The sequence below is a fragment of the Podarcis melisellensis genome (genome assembly GCF_964234715.1).
Source record: "Podarcis melisellensis genome assembly, chromosome: 10".
In the NCBI taxonomy this organism is placed as follows: Eukaryota; Metazoa; Chordata; class Lepidosauria; order Squamata; family Lacertidae; genus Podarcis; species Podarcis melisellensis.
In genome coordinates this window covers 76,419,588-76,443,669 of record NC_138542.1, presented here as the reverse complement: position 1 = coordinate 76,443,669, position 24,082 = coordinate 76,419,588, and the positions used below count along the sequence as shown (strand labels likewise).

Genomic DNA, 24,082 nt, shown 5'->3' with positions numbered 1-24,082 from the left:
AGATTTCTCCGTGGACGTTGCAGCCTTTTGCATGTGTGTCTTCAGAGAGGAAGCTGAGTTGCACCAGTGCCCGGGCCCTGCAGGAAGTTCTCTAGAAGAGCAGTGGGAAACCTCTGACCCTTTTTGGCAAACCACACCCACCTGTCAAACATCTGCCACCATAAAACATCTGGCACCAAGATCTGCTATCTTCATTTTAGAAAACGTTTCGCGTTCAGAAAATACACTAGCAGAGTACAGAAACTGAACATATAAATAACACAGAACAGGATATTAAAGCAAAAAACCTACAAGAATAAGACTGTAGAAATAAAATGGACTCATTTTTGAAAGGCTGGGGAGAAACATTTGAACATAGCACTTTTGGGGCATGCTTCTCCTGTGGGAAGAGTGTGCCAGAGAGGGGAGGCTTGTGCTCAGATCACAGCATGCTTTCCTGCTGGGGCATGTGGCACCGAGCCCTTATCAGCCTTTGGCAAAGTGACTGGACAATATATGGGGTGGGGGGGCTGTTTGTGGCAGCTGCTTGGCAGTAGACCCAGCCAGTGATGTGAGCTTTATTCAGCTCAGAATTCCCACCTACCCTCCTCCTGGCCCTGGCAGCCAGCCTGATCCAGTATGAGGAACATACCCAGGTGGTGGAAAGAACAGGAAATCTGTGTCACTTCTGCACAACTTCCCAGACACAATTCTCGAAAAATGCCAAATCAGAGAATCATGGAATATGATTTTCAAATACAGTGGTGCCTCGCAAGACGAAATTAATTCGTTCCGCAAGTCTCTTCGTCTTGCGAGTTTTTCGTCTTGCGATGCACGGTTTTCCATAGGAATGCATTGAAAATCAATTAATGCGTTCCTATGGAAACCGCCTTCCCCCGACCTCTTCTGGCGGGCGGCATTTTAAAATCGCCCGGGACAGCGGAGGACTTCTCCGCTGTCCGGGGCGATTTAAAAGCCCCTGGGAAGGCAGGCAGGGGGGACAAAGACTTTTGCCCCCCCCCCGCCTGCCTTCAGAAAAGGTCCAGGACAGGCGCGGACCTCTCCGCAAGGAGCGCGCTCCTTGCGGAGAGTTGCAAGCGCGCCCAGGCTTTCCCGCCCCGCCGCCGGGCTTCGGGACATCGTTCCGATGCCGGGCGGCGGGGGGAGGCTTCAAAAGCCGTCCGGGGGCTTTTAAATCGCCCCGGACAGTCCCGGGGCGATTTAAAAGCCCCCGGTTAGGCAGGCAGGGGGGGCAAAGACTTTTGCCCCCCGCCCGCCTTGGGAAGAGGTCCAGGACCTCTTCCCAAGGCGGGCGGGGGGGCAAAAGTCTTTGCCCCCCCTGCCTGCCTTCAAAAGCCGTCCGGGATAGCGGGAAGCGCTTCCCTGCTATCCCGGACCGCTTTTAAAATGCTGGCGGTGGGGAGCAAAGCCTTTCGCCCCCGCCGGCCTTCCTGGACCTCTTCTGAAGTCCGGAGGGGGGAAAAAGGCTTTGCTCCCCACCGCCAGCATTTAAAAAAAGGTCCCCGAGATTTCCCTATGGGCTTTCGTCTTGCGATGCAAGCCCATAGGGAAAATCGTCTAGCGAAACGTCGCAAAACCCGAAAAACCCTTTCGTCTTGCGGGTTTTTCGTCTTGCGAGGCATTCGTCTTGCGGGGCACCACTGTATCTTGTGGTTTTATATTTTGATTTTGTTCTGTGCACCACCCTGAGAACTTAAATACAGTCAAACCTTGTTTTTTTAACATCTCGGCTGCCAAACGTTTCAGAAGCTGAATGCTGAAAACCCGGAAGTGAATGCTTCCATTTTCGAACATACTTTGGAAGTCGAATGGCTTCTGAGGCGCACTTCTCAATTTCCCCCATTGAACTTGCTGACAGCCCTTTGATCCTCAGTTTCCGAACGTTCCGGAAGTCGAACAGACTTCCAGAATGGATTACATTTGAAAACTGAAGTTCTACTGTAATAATAATAATAATAATAATAATAATAATAATGTTATAACCTAGCTGGGATCTTGGGGTGAAAGGTGGGTAGGAAATCAAATGAACAATAAATAACCCAATAAGTGTCATATTTGTGTAAGATAGTTTTCTGTGTGCGCAAAGTGATCTGTTTGAAGTGATTTTTAAGTGAGTGTTTGGAGTATTGAGATAGTATTGAGATAAATGACCTTTAGTGCCAGTTTGACTTGCAAATTTTAACTTCTCCTAAGTGGGCACACACTGCACAGCAGAATCAACCCCACAGCAAGCCAGGCCCTCACGACATCTGACTTACCGTCTTCCCCTGTGCATCTGCCAAAGTGGTGCAAGGCTTTCCCCAGAAGCCACACTCCATCGCAGGAGCCACAGGGATGCCTCACATCGCAGGAGCCACAGTTGTGCCCACAAATAGCATGTGCTGCCTTCACAGCAGATCTGGTCAGTGGAATAAACACTCTGCAGCCATTTCAAGATGCCCATGACGTGTAGGTGTGGGCCCAACCATAGTCAAACTGTACACATGTGTAACTGCATCTTCATGCTCCTCAAAGCGCACAAGTTCCATATGTAGAAGGGTGTCATTAAGGGTATAAGAGTTTAAACTCTGGACTGTGAGAGTTAGTTAGTAGGATAGTTTTTATATTGGCATATGTATGTAGATGGGACGCGGGTGGCGGTGTGGGTAAAACCTCAGTGCCTAGGACTTGCCGATCGTATGGTCAGCGGCTCGAATCCCCGCAGCGGGGTGAGCTCCCGTCTTTCGGTCCCAGCTCCTGCCCACCTCGCAGTTTGAAAGCACCCTTAAGTGCAAGTAGATAAATAGGTACCGCTTTATAGCGGGAAGGTAAACGGCGTTTCCGTGTGCTGCGCTGGTGCAGGCTTGCCAGAGCAGCTTCGTCCCGCTGGCCATGTGACCCGGAAGTGTTTTCGGACAGCGCTGGCCCCCGGCCTCTTAAGCGAGATGGGCGCGCAACCCCAGAGTCGGTCACGACTGGTCCGTACAGGCAGGGGTACCTTTACCTATGTATGTAGAATCACAGAATCGTAGAGTTGGAAGGGACCCTGAAGGTCATCTAGTCCAGCCCCCCCTGCAATGCAGGAATCTCAACTCAAGCATCCATATGTATATGTATATTAAGCTTATAATGTGCTTGTAGTTTCATGTTTTGTATCTGTGTGTGGAAATGTTTATGGAAAAGATTTGTTGTTGAGTTTTGCAATATTATCTTATTGTTATAAGTAAGTAAATACAAATTAATGCTTTAACATCAAATAATAGAACGGTAGAATCCTTTGAAGGTGACTTGGCAACTACAATTAATCCAGAATGCAGCTGCCAGACTAGTCATTGGGAGTGGCTGCCTGGACCATAATAACACTGGCCCTAAAAGATATCCTACATCGGCTTCCAGTACGTTTCCTAGCACAATTCAAAGTGTTTCTGCTGACCTTTGAATCTCTAAATGGCTTTGGCCCTGTATGTTTGAAGGAGCGTCTCCACCCCCATCGTTCTGCCCGGACACGGAGGTCCAGCTCCGAGGGTCTTCTAGCGGTTCCCTCATTGTGAGAAGTGAGGTTACAGGGAAGCAGGCAAAGGGCCTTCTCGGTGGTGGCACCCGCCCTGTGGAATGCCCTCCCACCAGATGTCAAAGAGATAACCAATTATACTACGTTCTGTAGACATCTGTATTGGGACTCTTAATGTCTGATGTATCGTGTTTTATATTCTGTTGTAAATCACCCAGCATGGCAGGGGCAACCCAGTCAGATGGGCAGTGTACAAGTACAGTGGAACCTCTACTAACGACCACATGAAATGATATATAATGAAATGAAAAAGGTATTTAAATATACCTTCCTGAAGAAACCAGAGGCCTTTCTCCTGGGCATGGTTGGCCAATTGGTGCTAAAGAAGGATAGAACTTTCTTTATGTATGCTACAACAGCAGCAAGAATACTCATTGCAAAGTACTGGAAGACACAGGATCTACCCACTCTGGAAGAATGGCAGATGAAGGTGATGGACTATATGGGATTGGCAGAAATGACTGGCAGAATCCGAGACCAGGGAGAAGAGTCGGCGGAAGAAGATTGGAAGAAATTCAAGGACTATTTACAGAAATATTGCAAAATCAATGAATGTTAGAACAATGTCGGATAGAAATTAAGTGGTTTCCAGCTGTAATGTTTTAAGAAAATATGGAAAAAAGGTTTAGAAGTAGGTTAAAGCTTATTGATAAGGGTTTGCTGAACTAACAATTTGAATTTTAATACAAAAAAGGGAGGTATGAGGAGGTCTGGGAAGTAAGTTAAAGGAAAATAAGTTATGGAAAATTTGTGTGTTTTTAATTATTTTTATTTTTGTATTTTTGTTTTTTTCCTTTTTTGTTTTTTGATTTGTATTGTATTAATATTGAAAATTCTAATAAATATCTTAAAAAAAAACACAAATGACCACAATCTGTTCCGGAGGTCCGTCCTTATGGTGAAACGGGTTGCTGGGAGAGGCGCCCTTCTGCGCAGGCGCGGGCGGTGATTGCCCGCTTCTGCGCATGCGTGAATGATGGCAAACCTGTCGGTTACTTCTGTGTTTGCCACGGTCACAACTTGGAATATCCGCGAGTGGAGGCAGTTGTAAGTAGAGGTTCTACTGTAATTAATAATAGTCATAGTGATAGTAATATTTTATTGTTATTATCCTTCCCAATAAATTTCCTTTAAGCACGATGGACAGCTATGCAGGACAGTCCACATCCTGGCTCTGGGGAGGGAGGGCTTCCCCAAAGAGGCTGGCAGGCGCAAGTGTGTTGTTTCCTCTCCGCTGGGCTTCTGGAGGAGGTGCCTGCAGTGAAACCTCAGACACAATTCCTCTCTTTCCCTGCCCAGCCCAACATCCCAGTATGCAAATGCACATCTGAGGCCTAATGGCCTGGTAGTAAGAGCATTTCAGTGCCCCTCCTAACCAGCGCAACCAGTGTCAGCAGCGGAGACAATGTGCACCCTGTTCCCTCCTTGCTGAGCGATGGAACGGACCTTCAAAATAATAGCCTGCCTATGGGAGATGAAGAACAACAACAACTGTGCTGTGTGCCAAGTGGCTGAGAACTGGATCTGGCCCACTCCTCTATGGGCCAGGTTGGGGTCGGCCAGGCCAGTTGCTACTGGCAACACATCCATTGAGCCCCCCAAGGCCCCCTTGGTGCCTCGGCCTTTCTGCTGCATGGGCAAAGCCTGGCTGCTGGCTGAAACCAAAGGCCCACCCAGCCCAACATCCAGTTCTCACAGTGGCCGAGACCCTGGAAGCCCCCAAGCAGGACCTGCTCACAGCCCCCCGCGACTGTGTTCAGAGGCCTCCTTCCTGCCTCTGGTGCTGGAAGAAATGCAGAGCCATCACGATTGGAAGCCTTTGGTGGCCTGATCCAGACACATGAATTGGTTCACCCCTTGGAAAGCCATCCGAGTTGGTGGTCATTGCTACATCTTGTGGTAACCAAGTCCATAGTTTAGGTCTGTAAAGAACTCCTTCCCTTTTCCTTGCCCTGCATCTTGCCAGGTTCAGCTTCACTGGGTGGCCCCGCTGGGTTCTCATATGATGAGAGCTAGAAAAACACCTTCCTATCCAATTTGTTGAGTTATCCACCAAAACCCCCACGTTTTATTTTGTCAGCTCAGCCTCCATCAGAATACAGTGGTGCCCCGCAAGACGAATGCCTCGCAAGACGAAAAACCCGCAAGACGAAAGGGTTTTTCGGGTTTTGCGACGCTTCGCTAGACGATTTTCCCTATGGGCTTGCATCGCAAGACGAAAGCCCATAGGGAAATCTCGGGGACCTTTTTTTAAATGCTGGCGGTGGGGAGCAAAGCCTTTTTCCCCCCTCCGGACTTCAGAAGAGGTCCAGGAAGGCCGGCGGGGGCGAAAGGCTTTGCTCCCCACCGCCAGCATTTTAAAAGCGGACCGGGATAGCAGGGAAGCGCTTCCCGCTATCCCGGACGGCTTTTGAAGGCAGGCAGGGGGGGCAAAGACTTTTGCCCCCCCGCCCGCCTTGGGAAGAGGTCCTGGACCTCTTCCCAAGGCGGGCGGGGGGCAAAAGTCTTTGCCCCCCCTGCCTGCCTAACCGGGGGCTTTTAAATCGCCCCGGGACTGTCCGGGGCGATTTAAAAGCCCCCGGACGGCTTTTGAAGGCTCCCCCCGCCGCCCGGCATCGGGGCATCGTCCCGATGCCGGGCGGCGGGGCAGGAACGCCTCCCCCCGCCGCCTGGCATCGGAACCATGTCCCGATGCCGGGCGACGGGGCGAGAAAGCCTCCCCCCGCCGCCCGGCTTCGGGGCATCGTCCCGATGCCGGGCGACGGGGCGAGAAAGCCTCCCCCCGCCGCCTGGCATCGGAACCATGTCCCGATGCCGGGCGACGGGGCGGGAAAGCCTCCCCCCGCCGCCCGGCTTCGGGGCATCGTCCCGATGCCGGGCGACGGGGCGAGAAAGCCTCCCCCCGCCGTCTGGCATCGGAACCATGTCCCGATGCCGGGCGACGGGGCGAGAAAGCCTCCCCCCGCCGCCTGGCATCGGAACCATGTCCCGAAGCCGGGCGGCGGGGCGGGAAAGCCTCCCCCCACCGCCCGGCTTCGGGGCATCGTCCCGATGCCGGGAGGCCGGGCAGGAACGCCTCCCCCCGCCGCCCGGCTTCGGGGCATCGTCCCGATGCCGGGCGACGGGGCGAGAAAGCCTCCCCCCGCCGCCTGGCATCGGAACCATGTCCCGATGCCGGGCGACGGGGCGGGAAAGCCTCCCCCCGCCGCCCGGCTTCGGGGCATCGTCCCGATGCCGGGCGACGGGGCAAGAAAGCCTCCCCCCGCCGCCCGGCATCGGAACCATGTCCCGATGCCGGGCGACGGGGCGAGAAAGCCTCCCCCCGCCGCCTGGCATCGGAAGCATGTCCCGAAGCCGGGCGGCGGGGCGGGAAAGCCTCCCCCCGCCGCCCGGTTTCGGGGCATCGTCCCGATGCCGGGCGGCCGGGCAGGAACGCCTCCCCCCGCCGCCCGGCTTCGGGGTCATCGTCCCGATGCCGGGCGACGGGGCGAGAAAGCCTCCCCCCGCCGCCTGGCATCGGAACCATGTCCCGATGCCGGGCGACGGGGCGAGAAAGCCTCCCCCCGCCGCCTGGCATCGGAACCATGTCCCGATGCCGGGCGACGGGGCGGGAAAGCCTCCCCCCGCCGCCTGGCATCGGAACCATGTCCCGATGCCGGGCGACGGGGCGAGAAAGCCTCCCCCCGCCGCCTGGCATCGGAACCATGTCCCGAAGCCGGGCGGCGGGGCGGGAAAGCCTCCCCCCGCCGCCCGGCTTCGGGGCATCGTCCCGATGCCGGGCGGCCGGGCAGGAACGCCTCCCCCCGCCGCCCGGCTTCGGGGCATCGTCCCGATGCCGGGCGACGGGGCGAGAAAGCCTCCCCCCGCCGCCCGGCATCGGAACCATGTCCCGATGCCGGGCGACGGGGCGAGAAAGCCTCCCCCCGCCGCCTGGCATCGGAACCATGTCCCGATGCCGGGCGACGGGGCGAGAAAGCCTCCCCCCGCCGCCTGGCATCGGAACCATGTCCCGATGCCGGGCGACGGGGCGGGAAAGCCTCCCCCCGCCGCCCGGCTTCGGGGCATCGTCCCGATGCCGGGCGACGGGGCGAGAAAGCCTCCCCCCGCCGTCTGGCATCGGAACCATGTCCCGATGCCGGGCGACGGGGCGAGAAAGCCTCCCCCCGCCGCCTGGCATCGGAACCATGTCCCGAAGCCGGGCGGCGGGGCGGGAAAGCCTCCCCCGACCGCCCGGCTTCGGGGCATCGTCCCGATGCCGGGCGGCCGGGCAGGAACGCCTCCCCCCGCCGCCCGGCTTCGGGGCATCGTCCCGATGCCGGGCGACGGGGCGAGAAAGCCTCCCCCCGCCGCCTGGCATCGGAACCATGTCCCGATGCCGGGCGACGGGGCGGGAAAGCCTCCCCCCGCCGCCCGGCTTCGGGGCATCGTCCCGATGCCGGGCGACGGGGCGAGAAAGCCTCCCCCCGCCGCCCGGCATCGGAACCATGTCCCGATGCCGGGCGACGGGGCGAGAAAGCCTCCCCCCGCCGCCTGGCATCGGAACCATGTCCCGAAGCCGGGCGGCGGGGCGGGAAAGCCTCCCCCCGCCGCCCGGCTTCGGGGCATCGTCCCGATGCCGGGCGGCCGGGCGGGAACGCCTCCCCCCGCCGCCCGGCTTCGGGGCATCGTCCCGATGCCGGGCGACGGGGCGAGAAAGCCTCCCCCCGCCACCTGGCATCGGAACCATGTCCCGATGCCGGGCGACGGGGCGAGAAAGCCTCCCCCCGCCGCCTGGCATCGGAACCATGTCCCGATGCCGGGCGACAGGGCGAGAAAGCCTCCCCCCGCCGCCTGGCATCGGAACGATGTCCCGATGCCGGGCGACGGGGCGAGAAAGCCTCCCCCCCGCCGCCCGGCATCGGAACGATGTCCCGAAGCCCGGCGGCGGGGCGGGAAAGCCTGGGCGCGCTTGCAACTCTCCGCCTCCCCCCGCCGCCCGGCTTCGGGGCATCGTCCCGATGCCGGGCGACGGGGCGAGAAAGCCTCCCCCCGCCGCCCGGCATCGGAACCATGTCCCGATGCCGGGCGACGGGGCGAGAAAGCCTCCCCCCGCCGCCTGGCATCGGAACCATGTCCCGATGCCGGGCGACGGGGCGAGAAAGCCTCCCCCCGCCGCCTGGCATCGGAACCATGTCCCGATGCCGGGCGACGGGGCGAGAAAGCCTCCCCCCGCCGCCTGGCATCGGAACCATGTCCCGAAGCCCGGCGGCGGGGCGGGAAAGCCTCCCCCCCGCCGCCCGGCATCGGAACGATGTCCCGAAGCCCGGCGGCGGGGCGGGAAAGCCTGGGCGCGCTTGCAACTCTCCGCAAGGAGCGCGCTCCTTGCGGAGAGGTCCGCGCCTGTCCTGGACCTTTTCTGAAGGCAGGCGGGGGGGGGGCAAAAGTCTTTGTCCCCCCTGCCTGCCTTCCCAGGGGCTTTTATTTATTTATTTTTTTTTTAATATTTTATTAGGTTTTTAATAAACAAATTTCCACTTTCAAATACATACTTCCATAGATCCAATGGACTCCCCCCATCTCCCGAGCACTGCATTCCCTGTGTAACCAAAACCTCAGCAATTTGTTAACTTATTTTATACATAGCAATATATCTTCCATTTTATCGTGTTATCTGATGTAAACATTTCAGTACAATTGCATTAATTTTTAATTTCCACACAATAAAAATATTTCATTATCTCACTTCTGTCTTATAGTGTCTTATTTATCAATTCAGAAATTTGCCGATACTGAAGCTATACCTTCCTAGCAAGGAGCATTTTTTAACATTCATACAACTTATAATGCTTTTTCAAATAGTCCTTAAAATTTTCCCAAACTTCCTCCGTTTCTTCTTCTCCCGAGTCTCGAATTCTGCCAGTCATTTCAGCCAACTCCATATAGTCCATCAGCTGCGTCTGCCATTCTTCCAATGTGGGTAGATTTTGTGTCTTCCAGTGCTTTGCCAACAAAATCCTCGCTGCTGTAGTAGCGTACATAAAGAAAGTTCTATCTTTCTTGACCATCCTCTGGTCTACCATGCCCAGAAGGAAGGCCTCCGGTTTCTTAGGTAAGGTGAATCTCAGCACCTTTTTTAGTTCATTATGTATCATTTCCCAGAAGGCCTTCACTTTCGGGCAGGTCCACCAGAGGTGTAAAAATGTCCCTTCCTCTTCCTTACATTTCCAACATTTATTATCGGACAGGTGATATATCTTTGCAAGCTTGACTGGGGTCATGTACCACCGGTATATCATTTTCATAATGTTTTCCTTCAAGGCAGTACATGCCGTGAATTTCATTCCGGTATTCCATAACCTTTCCCAGTCTTCAAACATAATGTTATGCCCCAAGTCCTGTGCCCACTTTATCATAGAGGATTTGACAATCTCATCCTGTGTGTTCCATTTAAGCAGCAAGTTATACATTCTCGAAATTAGCTTAGATTTTGGCTCAAGCAACTCTGTTTCTAGTTTCGATTTTTCCTCCTGAAAACCCACTTTTTTGTCTGCTTTAAAAACTTCCTGGATTTGAGCATAATGCAACCAATCTCGCACCTTGTTTTTTAACTTTTCCATACTCTGTAACCTCCATTTATCTCCAATTTTTTCAATTATTTCCCAATATTTAGGCCAGTGGGCCTCCATATTGAGTCTTTTACGTGCTTTGGCCTCCATCGGTGAGAGCCACCTCGGAGTTTTACTCTCCAATAAGTCTTTATATTTTGACCAGACCATGAAAATTGCCCTTCTGACAATATGGTTTTTGAACAATTTATGAACTTTAACCTTGTCATACCACAAATATGCATGCCACCCAAAAGCATTATCAAATCCCTCCAGGTCAAGGACATCGGTGTTCTCCAATAAAATCCAATCCTTCAACCAGCAGAGGGCTGCAGCTTCATAATATAACCTCAAGTCCGGCAGGGCAAACCCCCCTCTTTCTTTCGCATCTGTTAGTATTTTAAACTTTATTCGGGGCTTTTTGCCCTGCCAGACAAATTTAGATAAATCCCTCTGCCATTTTCCAAAACATTCCACCTTATCCACGATCTGGAGGGCCTGAAACAAAAATAGCATTTTCGGCAATACATTCATCTTTATAGCAGCTATTCTGCCCAGCAAGGAAAGTTTTAATCTTGACCATATTTCCAGATCTCTTTTGATCTCTGACCAACATTTCTCATAGTTGTCCTTAAATAAATTCAAATTTTTGGAGGTCAAATGGACCCCTAGGTACTTTACTTTTTTGACCACATTTAGTTCTGTTTCTTTTCTGAACTCCTCTATTTCAGTAGTTGTCAAGTTTTTTGCTAAAACTTTAGTTTTTTGTTTATTCAGCTTGAATCCCGCCACCCGACCAAAGTCAGAAATTAATTCTAACGCTCTTTTAGTACTAGAGGCTGGCTCCTGTAATGTTAATACCAAGTCATCTGCAAAAGCTTTCAGTTTATATTGTTTCTCTCCGACCACAATTCCCTGTGTCAACCGGTCATTTCTAATCATGTTCAATAGCACCTCCAGGACTGAAATAAACAACAGAGGAGATAGAGGGCACCCCTGTCGTGTCCCTTTTTCAATTTTGAACTCCTCTGTCACCACGTTGTTTACTATCAATTTAGCTTTTTGTTCTGAATAAATTGCTTCTATTCCATTTTCAAACCCCCGCCCTACTCCCATCCTTTCCAAATTTTTCTTCATAAACAGCCAAGAAATGTTGTCAAAGGCCTTCTCCGCATCAATAAAAATCAACACCGCTCTTGTGTTTGAATTAATCTGTAAAAACTCCAAAATGTCAATGATGTTTCTTGTGTTGTCAAATAAATGCCTACCAGGGAGAAAGCCTGCTTGGTCCTTATGAATCACTTCATTTAAGACTTTCTTAAACCTACTTGCCAAAATGTCCGCAAAAATTTTGTAATCCACATTTAGGAGTGAGATAGGACGGTAGTTTTTAAGTTGAGTTTTTTCAGATTCTAGTTTTGGGATCAACGTGATGAAAGCTTCTTTCCACGTTTCCGGTGCCTTCCTCCCCTCCATAATCTGGTTGCAAACTTCCAGCAATGGTTGTATCAATGAATCCTTCAGTACCTTATAATATTTGGAAGTAAGCCCATCAGGTCCCGGAGATTTGCCCAGTTGAAGGTTCTGAATGGCGCATTCAATTTCTTGAGTTGTAATATTACAGTTCAGGATTGCTCTCATTTCCTGGGGTATTTTTTGTAATCCATTAGTTATAACAAATTGGTCCACCTCTGAGCTTTTTTGTGGCCTTTGAGAATAAAGTTCTTTGAAATATCTCTGGAAGGACTTTCTAATTTCGTCGGGTTTCTGAACCATTCTCCCTTCAATCTCTAGATTTGTAACTGTGTTAAGTTTTTGTCTCTTTTTCAACTGCCAAGCCAACAATTTTCCACATTTGTTAGCAGATTCAAAGGATCTTTGTTTCATTTGTTTAATTTTCCATTCCACCTCTTGATTTATCAGTTTCGAATATTGTGCCTGGAAAAACTTCACTTCTCTCAATACTTCCTTTGATTTAGGCCTGGATCTCAGTTTTCTCTCTCCTTCTCTTATTTTCTCCAAGATCTTCTCCTTCTTTTCATTCCAGAGTCTTTTTTTAATCGTGTTCTGTTGTATTAGAAACCCTCTTATAACTGCTTTGCTTGCGTCCCAGATTATTCTTTTTTCCACATTTGTCTTTAAGTTTATTTCAAAATAGTCCTTTAAAACTTTTTGGGCCTTCTTAACAATCTCCTGATCTCTTAACAAAGCGTCATTCATTCTCCATCTGAACGATCCGGTTGTATTTAGTCTCAATTCCATTCTCAAGGCGTTGTGGTCGGAGCAGGCTTTTGGGCAGATTTCCACTTTTCTGGTCTTAGGTGCCAGCCCTCTAGTTATCCATATTTGGTCGATTCGCGTCCATGTCATATGAGCCTCAGAAAAAAAAGTTCCTTCTTTCCCTAGAGGGTTCTTGATCCTCCATATGTCAATCAAATCCAAATTGTCAGTCATTTCAAAAAAGGTTTTTGGTAGTCTGCCATCTTTCGTTATATTAGCACTTTGTGACTTATCCATATTCACTGAGGCGACACCGTTCATATCTCCCAACATGATAATGTTGTTATAGTCCATATAGTCCAGCATAATCTCGTGCAGCTTCTTAAAAAATTCCGATTTTCCATCATTTGGGGCGTAGATTCCTAGAATTAAAAACTTTTCTCCTTGTGTCTGGATTTCAATTGCCAAAATTCTGCCCTGTTCATCTTTAAATACAAATTTTGGGGACAAGTTCTCCTTTGCATAAATCACCACTCCTCTTTTCTTAACTTTATCCGATGAAATAAATTCTTGGCCTAACCTTTTATTGATTAACACTTTTCTGTGGAGTCTTGTCACATGCGTTTCTTGCAGGCAAATAATGTCCAATTGTTCTTTTTTCAAAATATGAAATACTTTTCTGCGTTTTTCTGGAGAATTCCCGCCATTTATATTCCAACTAAGAAGCTGTAGAGACATCCCGGCCTACTTCTTGGGTATCACAGTTGGGTATCTAATTTGTCATCCTTTTCCGGAAGCTGTGGTGCCGGGCCGCCTCCAGATGGTATGGATCCTGGTGGTAATCCCGGTGGTGGAGGCCAGGAATCTGCAGCTCTCTTTTGGAGGTCCTCCTCGTTGTCGTGTAGGAACTTCTGGTGGTCTTCTGGTGTTTTAATTCTTACCTTCTTTCCTCTATAGGTGAATGACAGACCTTGAGGAAATTCCCACCTATAAGGGATTGCGTTGTATCTTAACAATTTGGCCAAGTCTGTGTATGTGGCTCTAAGGTCCAACAAATATTTAGGAATGTCTCTATAAATTTCTGCCCTTTTGCCTTCAACTTCCAGGGATTTTTTAAAATGTTGGCCTAATATCTTGTCTCTTTCCTCTCTTGTTCTCAAACAAACCAAACAGTCTCTGGACTTATCTTTCTTAACCGATCTTCCCAGTCTGAAGGCCGTCACAATCCTGAAATCTTTATCTTCTTCAACCCCCCAAAATTTAGAAAACAACTCCGTCAAGAATTTCTCTAGGTTGCCCTGTTCCAACTCTGGGACAGCCCTCAGCCTAAGATTACATTCCTTACTTTTCAGTTCCACCATTGACAGGTAGGCTTGCTGTTCTCCTACCTGTCTTTTCAAAGGTCTTACTTCCCCTTTGATCTCTTCCACCTTCTTGCACGCTTGCTCAGCTTTTTGATTGGCTTCCGCAGCTAGTTTGTAGTTCTCCGCCGTAGCTCCTTGCAGTTTCTCAATAGCCTGAGTGTGCTGCGAAACCTGATCTGTTAACTTGCTGATAGTAGATGTAGCTCTATCAATTTTAGATGACTGATCGTCCACCTTCTTATTCAGAAGTGCCAGTTGTTCCAAAATTTGTTTCAAGACTGGATCAGTTCCTCCAGCTGCCATTTCTTCTGTAGCAGGCGTTTCAACTTCTTCCTCCTGCGCCGTCAGCACAGTTGGCACCGAGGATCTACGATGATGAATCAAGGTTGTTTGGACAAGCTGCCCAGCTCTCTTATCTTTTTTCTTTTCTTTAGCTTCCTCAGCTAAAGCTTCCTTAGCTTTAGCTGCTCTTGTTTTCGCTGGGCCACTCATTCCCCAGCTGCTGTTCAAGGTCAAATAGTCTTTCAATCCATGAGAAAGGCAAGCCCAGAGTATAAACAATTAAACCACAAAAAATCCCAATAGGATACAGTTCCCAGACCTCAATGCCTCCGCAAATCCACTAGGGGGGGTTTTCATAGGAAAGAAAGTTTCTTTTCCACCATCAAAGCTCCTATTTCAACTGAAGTCCCCAAGTTCAGAAAGGAGGCTTTCAGAAAGTTCTGTTTCAAATTAGTGCCACGAGGTAACGGAGAGGTTTCAATGACAGTATTAAAGCGATAGTGTATCCATCAATGCAACAGTTTATGTTAAGAAAAAAGTTTCAGCAGCCTGACAGTACTCCTTTACAACACTGGCAGTCCAATAACTCGGTTATCCCCTTCAATTCCACATCTCTTCACAGTAGGAGGAGGATTCTCTAACACAATGAACCAAAAAATTTACTTCTTCACTCTTTTCAATTTCTAGAAACACACAGTCTATTAATGCCCCTTCTTACTTCTTTCAAAGTCTCTTTTTAGCGCTTCGGCCCGCATCGGGTTCTTTTGCTTTGCTCTGATTAGCAGGACCGGAAGGCGGACTTCCTGTTACTCGCCTCCCGTTTTCAGCCGAAATAGACAAATTTAAATTAATCCTTAATCAGTTCTTTGGTACCCCTTACTCACGGGTAGATTGCAGCCAATTTCGATGTTTTTCAAGAAGAAAGGTCGGCGCTCATCAACAACAGCAGCGCGGCTTCACTTCCGCGAAAAGAGCGATGAACTCACAGCGCCGCTCCCCCGTTCACGATCCGGAGCCTCTTACGAGGTCCCTTCCTCGCTTCTGGGGGGGCTTCTGGCACCCGCCGAGTCCCACGGCCACAGGCTCGCTCTGCCTGCGGTTTATCTAAATGGGTCTCCGCTTCGCCGTAGCGGACGACCCTTTTTCGCGGAGCCCCTCTTCACTGAGTAAAGAGGACCGCCATTGCCGTTTTGCGCCGCCTCCGGAAGTCCCCCAGGGGCTTTTAAATCCTCCGCTGTCCTGGGCGATTTTAAAATGCCGCCCGCCAGAAGAGGTCGGGGGAAGGCGGTTTCCATAGGAACGCATTAATTGATTTTCAATGCATTCCTATGGAAAACCGTGCATCGCAAGACGAAAAACTCGCAAGACGAAGAGACTTGCGGAACGAATTAATTTCGTCTTGCGAGGCACCACTGTATGTGAGGTAGGCATTATTTTGCTCCAATGTACATCACTTTACACTTGCCTCCTTAGCTGAGCCACATTTGACATTTTACTGCCTTTTCAGTCAGCTTGTTGTGACATCATTGATCATGAAGAATGCCAGCTGCCTAATGAAAGTCGGCTCTTTCCACACTAAGCTGGTCTTTAAGGCACTGTAGGATGTATTGTGTTCTAGTTCTTTTTATAGTAAACCTATTGAAGTTAGGTTTCTGTTACTAGCATCAATTTCTGTGGGTCTCCTTAGCTGCTTGGATCAGTCAGGGCGACCCCTTGCCCCTCTTGACCAATAAAAACTAGCAGGGTGGGGGCAACTGTTTGGGCTGCGGAGGTCATTGATGCCCCTTGTGAGAGGGGGTGGTCCCTGCTTGCTTGAAGAAGGCGGCGGTGAAACCACTTCTCAAGAATCCCTCCCTGGATTTGGAAAACCAAAGTACTTACCTGCCAGTTGCTAATCTCCCTTTCTTGGGCAAGTTATTGAGCAGGTGGTTGCCGATCCTTTTCAGTTGGGGTTTTGGCACAGAAACTGCTTTGCTCACCCTGTGTGATGAGCTCTGTTGGGAGAGAGATGGGGGGAATGTGTTGATTCTTCTCAGTCTCTCAGTGGCTTTTGAGTCCCTTGATCATGATATCCTTCTGGAGCAGTTTTCCGAGTTAGGAGTGGGTGGCACTGCTTTATGGTGGTTCCAGTCCTACTTGAACAGCCATTTCCAGAAGGTGATGCTTGGGGAATATTCTTTAGCCCCATGGAGCCTTCAATGTGGGGTTCCCCCCTGATTCGATTTTATCTCCTGTGCTGTTTAACATCTACATGAAACCGCTGAGTGGGGTCATCTGGAGTTTTAGAGTATGTTGTCAGCAATAAACATAGCTTGGCTTCTCCTTTACAACTGCAGACGTGGCAGGGGAAATGCTGGACCATTGTCTTGCCTTGGGACCGGACTGGATGAGAGCCACTGAACGGAAGCTCAGTCCACATCCGATGGAGGCTGCTGGTGGATGGTTCCCTGGACCAGTTGGATGGGAGGTTGCCTGCTCTTGATGGGGTTACGCTCCCTCTGAAGGAGCGGCCATGTTGCTTGGGGATCTTTCTGTTCCCTTTGGCTGGTGGACCAGCTGCATCCCTGTCTGGACAGGGTTAGCTGAACTTTTGTCTATGCTCTGGTAACCTTTAGACCAGATTAATGCAACATGTTATAGATGCTGCGGTGTCTGAATACAGTTTGGAAACTTCAGCTGGTGCAGAATTTGGTGACCAGGTTGCTCACGGGGACAAGATGGGTTGAGCCTATGACATGGATCCTGGCCTGACTGCACTGGCTGCCAATTAGTGCTGTTTTTGACCTATGAAGCTCAGGTCCCTAATACCTCAAACTGTAGGGGAGGGCATTGTTTTTGTTTGTTGCTAGGGCATGTATTTTTGTGTCACTGCCCTGTGATGAAGGGTGGTATAGAAATTTAATAAAGCAAAGCAAAACAAAACAAACCAAAAACCTGGTGTGTTTGCTGCCACAGAACTGGGCTGCCTCTTCTGGAATTTGAGCACAATGCAGGTATCTGAAGAAAGTGTGAAGTATGTGCAGCCTTTTCTACAAGTAGGCATTGCTGGCCATCGTTGCCAGGCCTGACTCTGCTCAGCAGACACACAGGACCACACTGGAAACTGGGAGCCTCCAGGCTGTGAGTCCTCGCCAGCCAGTGGTTGGAGAGGTCTCTGTTTATTCCTGCTTGCGGTGTCTTTCCCCTTTGGACCAGGAGAGCCTATAAGTAGCATCTCTTGGCTTGCTTAGTCCTTGAAATAGAGCTGTGGGCGGCTGGTGGGAAGAGGAGGGCCCAAAATAGTCCTGCAGAGGGAGACACCCTGCAGGTCCCAAGCCCAGCTGCCCATCTGTTGCTGGCCTTGGCATCAGGCAGCCCTTGGCCTTGGCATCCCAAACCCAAGCAACAACTGAAGTTATCTTCAGTGGATATTTGAGAACGCAGCTGGATTTGCTGCTGTGCAGGTTCCTGTCCCCGAGTCTGGTGTGTAATTAGAGGGGACAGGAAGTTTCCCTGACAAAATCTGGGCCTTGAGTGCCACAGCTGGTGGGATGGCCCGGCTAATCCTGGGATGTGCTTCCTCTGAGTTGTGACTTGTGCAAGACCCTCCAGCCGTGCCCCTCCCCCTGCACTGCCTTCTGCCAGCGATGTCCCAGTTGGTGCTGGTTAGTGATGAGCTGTTAGGAGGGATGAAGCATGGAAAGCAAGGCCAGAATTTCAATTTCAAAGGGTCGGTTTGAGAGCTAAAGCAGCTAATTAAAGAGGGATCATATTCCAAGGAACTGGCACTGTTGAGCATGAAGACAACTATTTCTTTAAAGGTTGCCTGGGTGGCAACAGCCTGAGAACCGGGAAAGGCAGGATCTGAAAGGGGACAGAAATGGGAAATAGGTTTGGGTATTCAGGAGGCTGGTGTAGATTTTACAACCCATGTCTGTGGGGTTCTCAAGTCATTATAGTATAAAATAATGAAGAAGCTGGCGTTTCTAAATTATGGAAATCTAGAGAGCGGGAGTGAGCAGTAGAAGGAGGTTTGAGGGTGACAGAGGTGGAATGTACACACTTATAAAAAACTGTGAAAATGCTTTTTTAAATAATGTTTTGAAAAATATATTGAACTAGCTATAGCTCACCATCACTATCTAGTGTCACATTTGTTTATTGCACTTTACAACACACTTAAACCGTTTTATTTGCAGCTGTAAAGCTGAGTCCAGAGAGACAAACGCAGTATTCATGGTGATTTTCCTGTGTTTTTTGAACTTTACCCCGGTGTGTCTTTTTCCACCTCTGTGGAGGAAGTGTGTGTGGCAAGCAACTGAATTTGTCTTTGGGGGTGGCAGTGTTTTCCCTAGGCCAGAGTTTTACAAGCTGTGTGTCGTGTGACACGTTAGTGTGTCGGTTGCAGTGTGTAGGTGTGTTGTGCGAACGCTCCCTGGGGCTGCTCCTGGGGCTGAAAAGGGGTTAGATTAACCTCTGATTTGATAGTAAAACTGAATTGTTGTGTCATGAAATGACGCATGTCTAAAAAGTGTGTCACCGACATGAAAAGTTTGGGAAGCTCTTCCCGAGGTCTTGTCTCACCAGCCTTGCCGTGTTCAAGGGAGCCAGGTGACGTCAGGGCAGAGGGGGCTCCTGAGCTGCCCTCTGCTGATCCAGACTCCTGACTGAGTTTACAGGCTTTTTATGGTCTGCCTACTTAAGAGTAAGGGGGAGGCAGCATCAGTGGTGGAATTTGGTTTCTTGCCCATCAGTTAGGGCCTTGTCTCCCTCCTTCCTTGTCTTCTTTCATGTTGAGGGTGGTTGCACCAGGAGTGAAGAAGGGAGAGGCCAGGGAAAACCTATTGGTCAGAGCCGTGTCTGCTGTGCTCTCTGGTTCTAGGGCCAGGAGCCCCTCTTGGACCCAACAGCTTCTTGCGTGCTCTGGTCCCGCTCATGTCTGAAGCTTCTTGTTTGCCTCCTCGTTTGCAGGGAGTGGAGATGGCCAGGGGCAGATCCTGCAGCGCTTTCCAGAGAAGGACTGGGAGGACAACCCTTTCCCCCAGGGCATTGAACTGGTGAGTAGGGGGGCTGAGGGCGGCTGCAGACCCCAGAGTCTGGCATTCCCAGATCTCAGCTCTGTCCTCCCCATCTCACGGCATACAGTGGGTTTAAGGGAAACAGGAGAAGCGGTCGGCACCGGGGTTGGTGGGCTGCAGCTTCCTTTTTATTTATTTTTATTATTATTTATGCATTTTCCAGAATTTGATATTCACAACTTACAGATATTCTACCGTACTTTGCTGTGTATAACATGCCCTCATGTATAAGACTGTTTTGGGGGATTAAAAATGAAGAAAAAGGGGTTGTGGAGCTTTTTTTAAGGGGGGGGATGCCAATAATCACTCAACCTCCTGCCTGACGCTAGCACTCGCACGCGTCACAACCGCCTCCTAACGTCTGTCCCCTCGCCAGCAGAAGCAGCCTATTCCTCGCCCAATTGCTGCAGCAACATCCAGTCAACAGCAACCCTTGCGTCAGACACCAATAACACGCTCCAGACCATCTCTGGCTCGCGCCATCAAACAATCACATGTCCCCCCTGGACAGGACCCATGTATAAGACGACCCCCAAATTTAGACATAATATTTCAATAAAAAACCTAATCTTATACTCGGAAAAGTACGGTATCTCTTATCTCAAAACTCCCCGTTCCATCCCTCTGTGGTTTCCTAGTTGTTCCTAGTTATGCTGCATATCTTCTTACATCAACCACTTTCAGTTTATAACCTAGTTGTTGTTTCTGCTGCTCACATATCTAGTCCTACCTGAAGGTTTATTTGACCACTGCACCACTCCTTCTGGAGCAGAAAGTGTTTTGTCTTGAACTGGAATGGCAAAGCTCTGTTTTAACAGCAGTTCCAATGCGAATCACTTCATACTGCAGTTCCCTCTGCCCACTGGGTGACTGGCAGTGGGAGTGCACTTGGCTCCAGCATACCTTAAGCCTTTTTAGCCACATCAGTTCCTGACCCACACCTGGTGTCACCTGTGACGGCAGGTAGGCCGGGAGCTGAGCCCAAGAGCATTCCCCCCCCCTCAGTTTCTAGCAACTGGTGTTCAGAACCATTCCTTCCTCTGACTGGAGGGCACAGCATAGCCATTGAGGCGAGTAGCTTTTGGTAGCCCTCTCCTCTTCAATGAATTTGTCTAATCCTCCTTTAAAGCTTTCCAAGTTGGTGGCCATCCCTGCCTGGGGACGTCAGTTTTGCTGGCAGATTTCAAGCCACCTCCTTCAGGGTGCAGAAAATGGAGTGACATTTCATAAATGGTTGACGTTAGCCCATTACTTCATCTTTATATTTAGTCTCTTGCAGTTCAAGCTAATAGTTTGAAATGTTAGAACTGAGTTTTGAAATAAAGTTTTGAAAATTAAGGAGATGGGAAGCAATGCTAGGACTGAGTGGCTGCGGAAAGGTTACAGATCAGAAGGAGATTACGCTTCCCTCTTCCTTTAAGCTGAAATCTTTTCTTGCTCCAGTTGATTCACATATATGAGGGAACGGAAGCGGAGTTCTCCCTCAGAGAGACAGGCAGGCTTCCTCCACACCTTTTGGCTTTGTGCTAACCATAACAAACCAAAAAGCCCCATTATCACTTCATTCACTTTCAGAGCAGGGAGCTCTTTGTCACCACCTGTTGTCTTGCCAGCTGGATTTGGTTAGGCCTCTTTGTGGATTATTCCTTCTCTTCCTTACCAACAACATTTTCTGTACTTTAAACACCAACAGAAGGCTTTCACATTTTTCTCCACCACCCGTGACATGTAGCAGCTCTCTGTATGGTGGTACCTCGGGTTACAAACGCTTCGGGTCACAAACACTTCAGGTTACAAACTCCACTAACCCAGAAGTAGTACCTCGGGTTGCGAACTTTGCACCAGGATGAGAAGGGAAATCACGCGCTGGTGGCGTGGTGACGGTTTCGGGTTACGAATTACAAATTAAGTTTGTAACTCAAGCTACCACAGTATTTGTGTCCACAATGTTTGCATTTTAGTGACAGTTAAATCATAAGGATTCTGTCCCAGCTGCTGAACTAGGGCAGCTCTTCCTGAGTCTTATTTCTTGGATGCCAACTTGTAGGCTGGCTCCTCTGAGCTCCCATGGCCACCGTGCTCTTCCACGTTTGCCAGTCTTCCACCCCGAGGCCGTTCGCCTCAAGCCCTTCCTTTCTCTGGCTGCCCCTCCCTGCTGGCTGTGGGCATTGGCAAGAGGGGACACGGGAAACACTCTCTGCGGCTTGGCTGAACTCAGGAAGCCTTTGTGGCTGCATCTCCAGCCCTGAATGCTCTGTGCCAAGGGGCCTGGGACCGTTTGCCTTCCACAATACTCTGCTGGGTACCGTTTATTTCTGTTGCTGCCCTGATGGAGGGAAGACAGGGAGGAGGGAGGGGTTGCTGGAGGCAGCACGGTGGGGGGGGGGTGGATTTGCCGTCTTGGGCCAGGCTTGGAAGGGGATGGGCAGATATGGGCTGGTGCCTGTTGCACCTGCAATGTGCCCCAGAGGGTGGGGCCGGCCGGTCGGGTGTCACAGCCAGCTGAGGACGCCTGGCGTTGGCCTAACCCAGGAGTGGGGCAGACAGAAAGAGCTTTCTGGGGTGGAAGTCCTCCTGGGAATCTGGGCTTGCCTGTCTGTGGGCAAACCCCTCAGAGCCTTTTTCAGAGTTGCTTCGGGAGCTTCCTTGTGAGTAAGTACCGTGTTTAGGGGACACCCCTGCCCCACCCTCTGCAAGGCCTGTACGGGAAATGGAGAACCTCTGGCCAGGGGCCACGGAGTTTGCATCCTGCCTCTGAAGGTGAACAAAGGGCGCAGGCTGGCTTCTCCTCTGCCTCTTGGCTCCAGGGGGCTCTGCTTGGTTGGGGACCAGGGGTCTGGGGCTCCAGCAGGGATGGGGCATCCTGAAACCACCCCCCCTGCGCTGGGAAGAGAGGCCTGCTCAGCTGCCTCCTTGCCTTTGCTCTTGCAGTTTTGCCAGCCCAGCGGGTGGCAGCTCTTCAGTGAGAGAAACCCCCCGACCTTCTTCATTGCTGTCCTGACCGACATCAACTCGGAGCGGCATTACTGTGCCTGCTTCACCTTCTGGGAGGCGGTTGAGAGCAGCCAGGTAAGAGGCGGGCCGCGGGCTTCCTTGGGTCTTTGTAGCGCTCATAGGGCAGACCTGCCTCCGAGGACGAGCCCCACAAAGCGTGATGGGCAGTGGCACCAGCCTCGTGCAGGCGGCTGCCCTCAGCCAGCCGGACTGCCTGACCCCTTTCTCTCCTGCCAGCTGCAGAACCACCTTAGGAATGAGGAGGAGGAGGGGGAGGTGGCCGCCCTCATCCAGCCAGCCCAGCTCTTCGCCCCTAAGAGTTTGGTGCTCGTCTCCCGCTTGGACCACGCAGAAGTCTTCCGGGTAAGGTTGGGGGGGGGAGCATTGGAGGGCAGGGAAGCCTCTGCCTGGGGGACTCCACCATGGGCCAAGCCCTCTGCTCCCCCAATGGCCGGCCAGGAGCAACTGATGAGAAGGGCCGGCCATTCGGAGTCCTTCCATGTGGAGCCGCCATTTCTTTGCTGTCTTTATAGCTCTGCTCCTAAACGGCACAGAAGGTGAAGCTGCCTCCTGGCCCTTCTTCTGCCTTGGGGCTGAAGCTCTGATGGGAGGGGGGGGGTTCCCTATTTTGAGCAGGTCTCTTCTTGCTTTTGTCCCTGGCCAATGACCCACCAGAATGCCAACTTATCCTGTTTCACCTGCAGAACTGCCTGGGGCTGGTTTACACCATCTTTGTGGACGGACTGAACACCTCCCTGGAGACTGTCATCGGGAGCCTCCTGACCTGCACCATCCCCATCACAGGAGGTGCCCAGGTGGGTTCCTGATGCCCCCCCTGGCATTTCCTCTAGGCAAGATGGAGCCCTGTGAGTGCCTGGGAGCTGGTCCCGCCAGGCCCCTCCAGCACTGCTGAGCTCCAAGGGGAGGTTAGGTAGCGCTCCCTCGCTTGCTTGGGCTGCCCAGGATGGTGGAGCCTCCTCTCTGCTTGGTGCTCCGTCCTGCTGCTTCTGCATCGCAGGGAGTGATCAGGCGAAAGAGACCTGGCTGGAGAGGGGCAGTGCCTTTCAAGCAGCTCCATGGGGCTGGCTGGCTGAGCTCTTCCCAGGCCCTCAGCCCTCTCCCTGGCAGGGGGGCTGAGACCTCTTCTGATCACAGCTTGCCAGGCGCCCTGTGGGCAGGGAGAGCTTGCACAGCTGGCAGCATGCTGGGAGGCTGGTTCTGGCTTTGTGGATCCTGCTCCAAGCTGGCTCTCTTGTGGGGTGCCCCCTTGTGCTCTTGGCTTCTGTGTCCCGCTTGGCGTGCTGCCTCTCCCTCTCGTCTGCCTGTCTGCCTGTCTGCCCGCCCGCTGCCCGCCTGTCCGTCTGCTGCACCGTGTTTCTAATTTTCTGTGCTGTTTCTGTCTGTCTCTATCTCAGCCTGACACGGAGGACGAAGGAGCGGTATGCACAACTTTTCTCTCCTCGGGGCTGCCTCCTTCTGTGGGAGGAGGAGGAGGAGGAGGAGGCGGCGTTTTAGGGGCTGAGGTGGTGCTGCTTCAGTGTGTCCCTCTCTGGAAAGATCAGCGCACAGCTCTCTGTGGCCCTTGGTGTGGGGCAGTGCCTACGAGTGGGGGGGGGGCAGGAACTGAGAGAGAACAGAAAAGGAGGGGAGAAGAGCAAGGGTCCTGCCTCGGGGGGGGGAGGCTTCATAGGCCAGCCTTGAATGCTGAGTCCACAGCCCAGCACCTGCGTCACATGTAGGCTGACAAGGTCCTTCTGCAGTGCCTGGACATATGTGCCACCATCTGCCTGTCATCTTCTCTGTGTCTCTCTGTCCGTCTCTCTTTCTCACTGTCTCCTTGGTGCAAGTGCTCTTCAGCCCAGGCTTTGAGAGCCCCTTCCTGGCAGCGGGCCTGCAGTTGGCCCTGGAGGCAGGCAGCTCCCTTCCCCATGTGCCCCCCTTGGGGAAGGGGTGTTTTGGGGGGGCTTCCTGCCAGTCTGCCTTCTGGAGCCCAGGTCTTCTGCTGGGCCATCCCTGACTGACCGCGGGGGA

At 51.5% G+C, this 24,082-nt stretch overlaps 1 protein-coding gene across 10 annotated transcripts in view; it reads left to right on the top strand.

Moving 5' to 3' along the window:
- Positions 1-24,082, top strand: part of SBF1 (SET binding factor 1) — a 54,786-nt gene that overhangs the window by 14,548 nt on the left and 16,156 nt on the right. For 7 of the 10 annotated variants that reach the window (XM_081928781.1, XM_081928780.1, XM_081928777.1 and 4 more), the window contains exons 2-6: positions 18,951-19,036; positions 21,989-22,126; positions 22,289-22,414; positions 22,756-22,866; positions 23,467-23,490. In XM_081928781.1, the coding sequence (XP_081784907.1) occupies positions 18,951-19,036; positions 21,989-22,126; positions 22,289-22,414; positions 22,756-22,866; positions 23,467-23,490 (485 nt within the window). The remainder of the gene's footprint in view (positions 1-18,950; positions 19,037-21,988; positions 22,127-22,288; positions 22,415-22,755; positions 22,867-23,466; positions 23,491-24,082) is intronic. The other 3 variants (XM_081928779.1, XM_081928774.1, XM_081928773.1) reach the window with 1 other exon arrangement.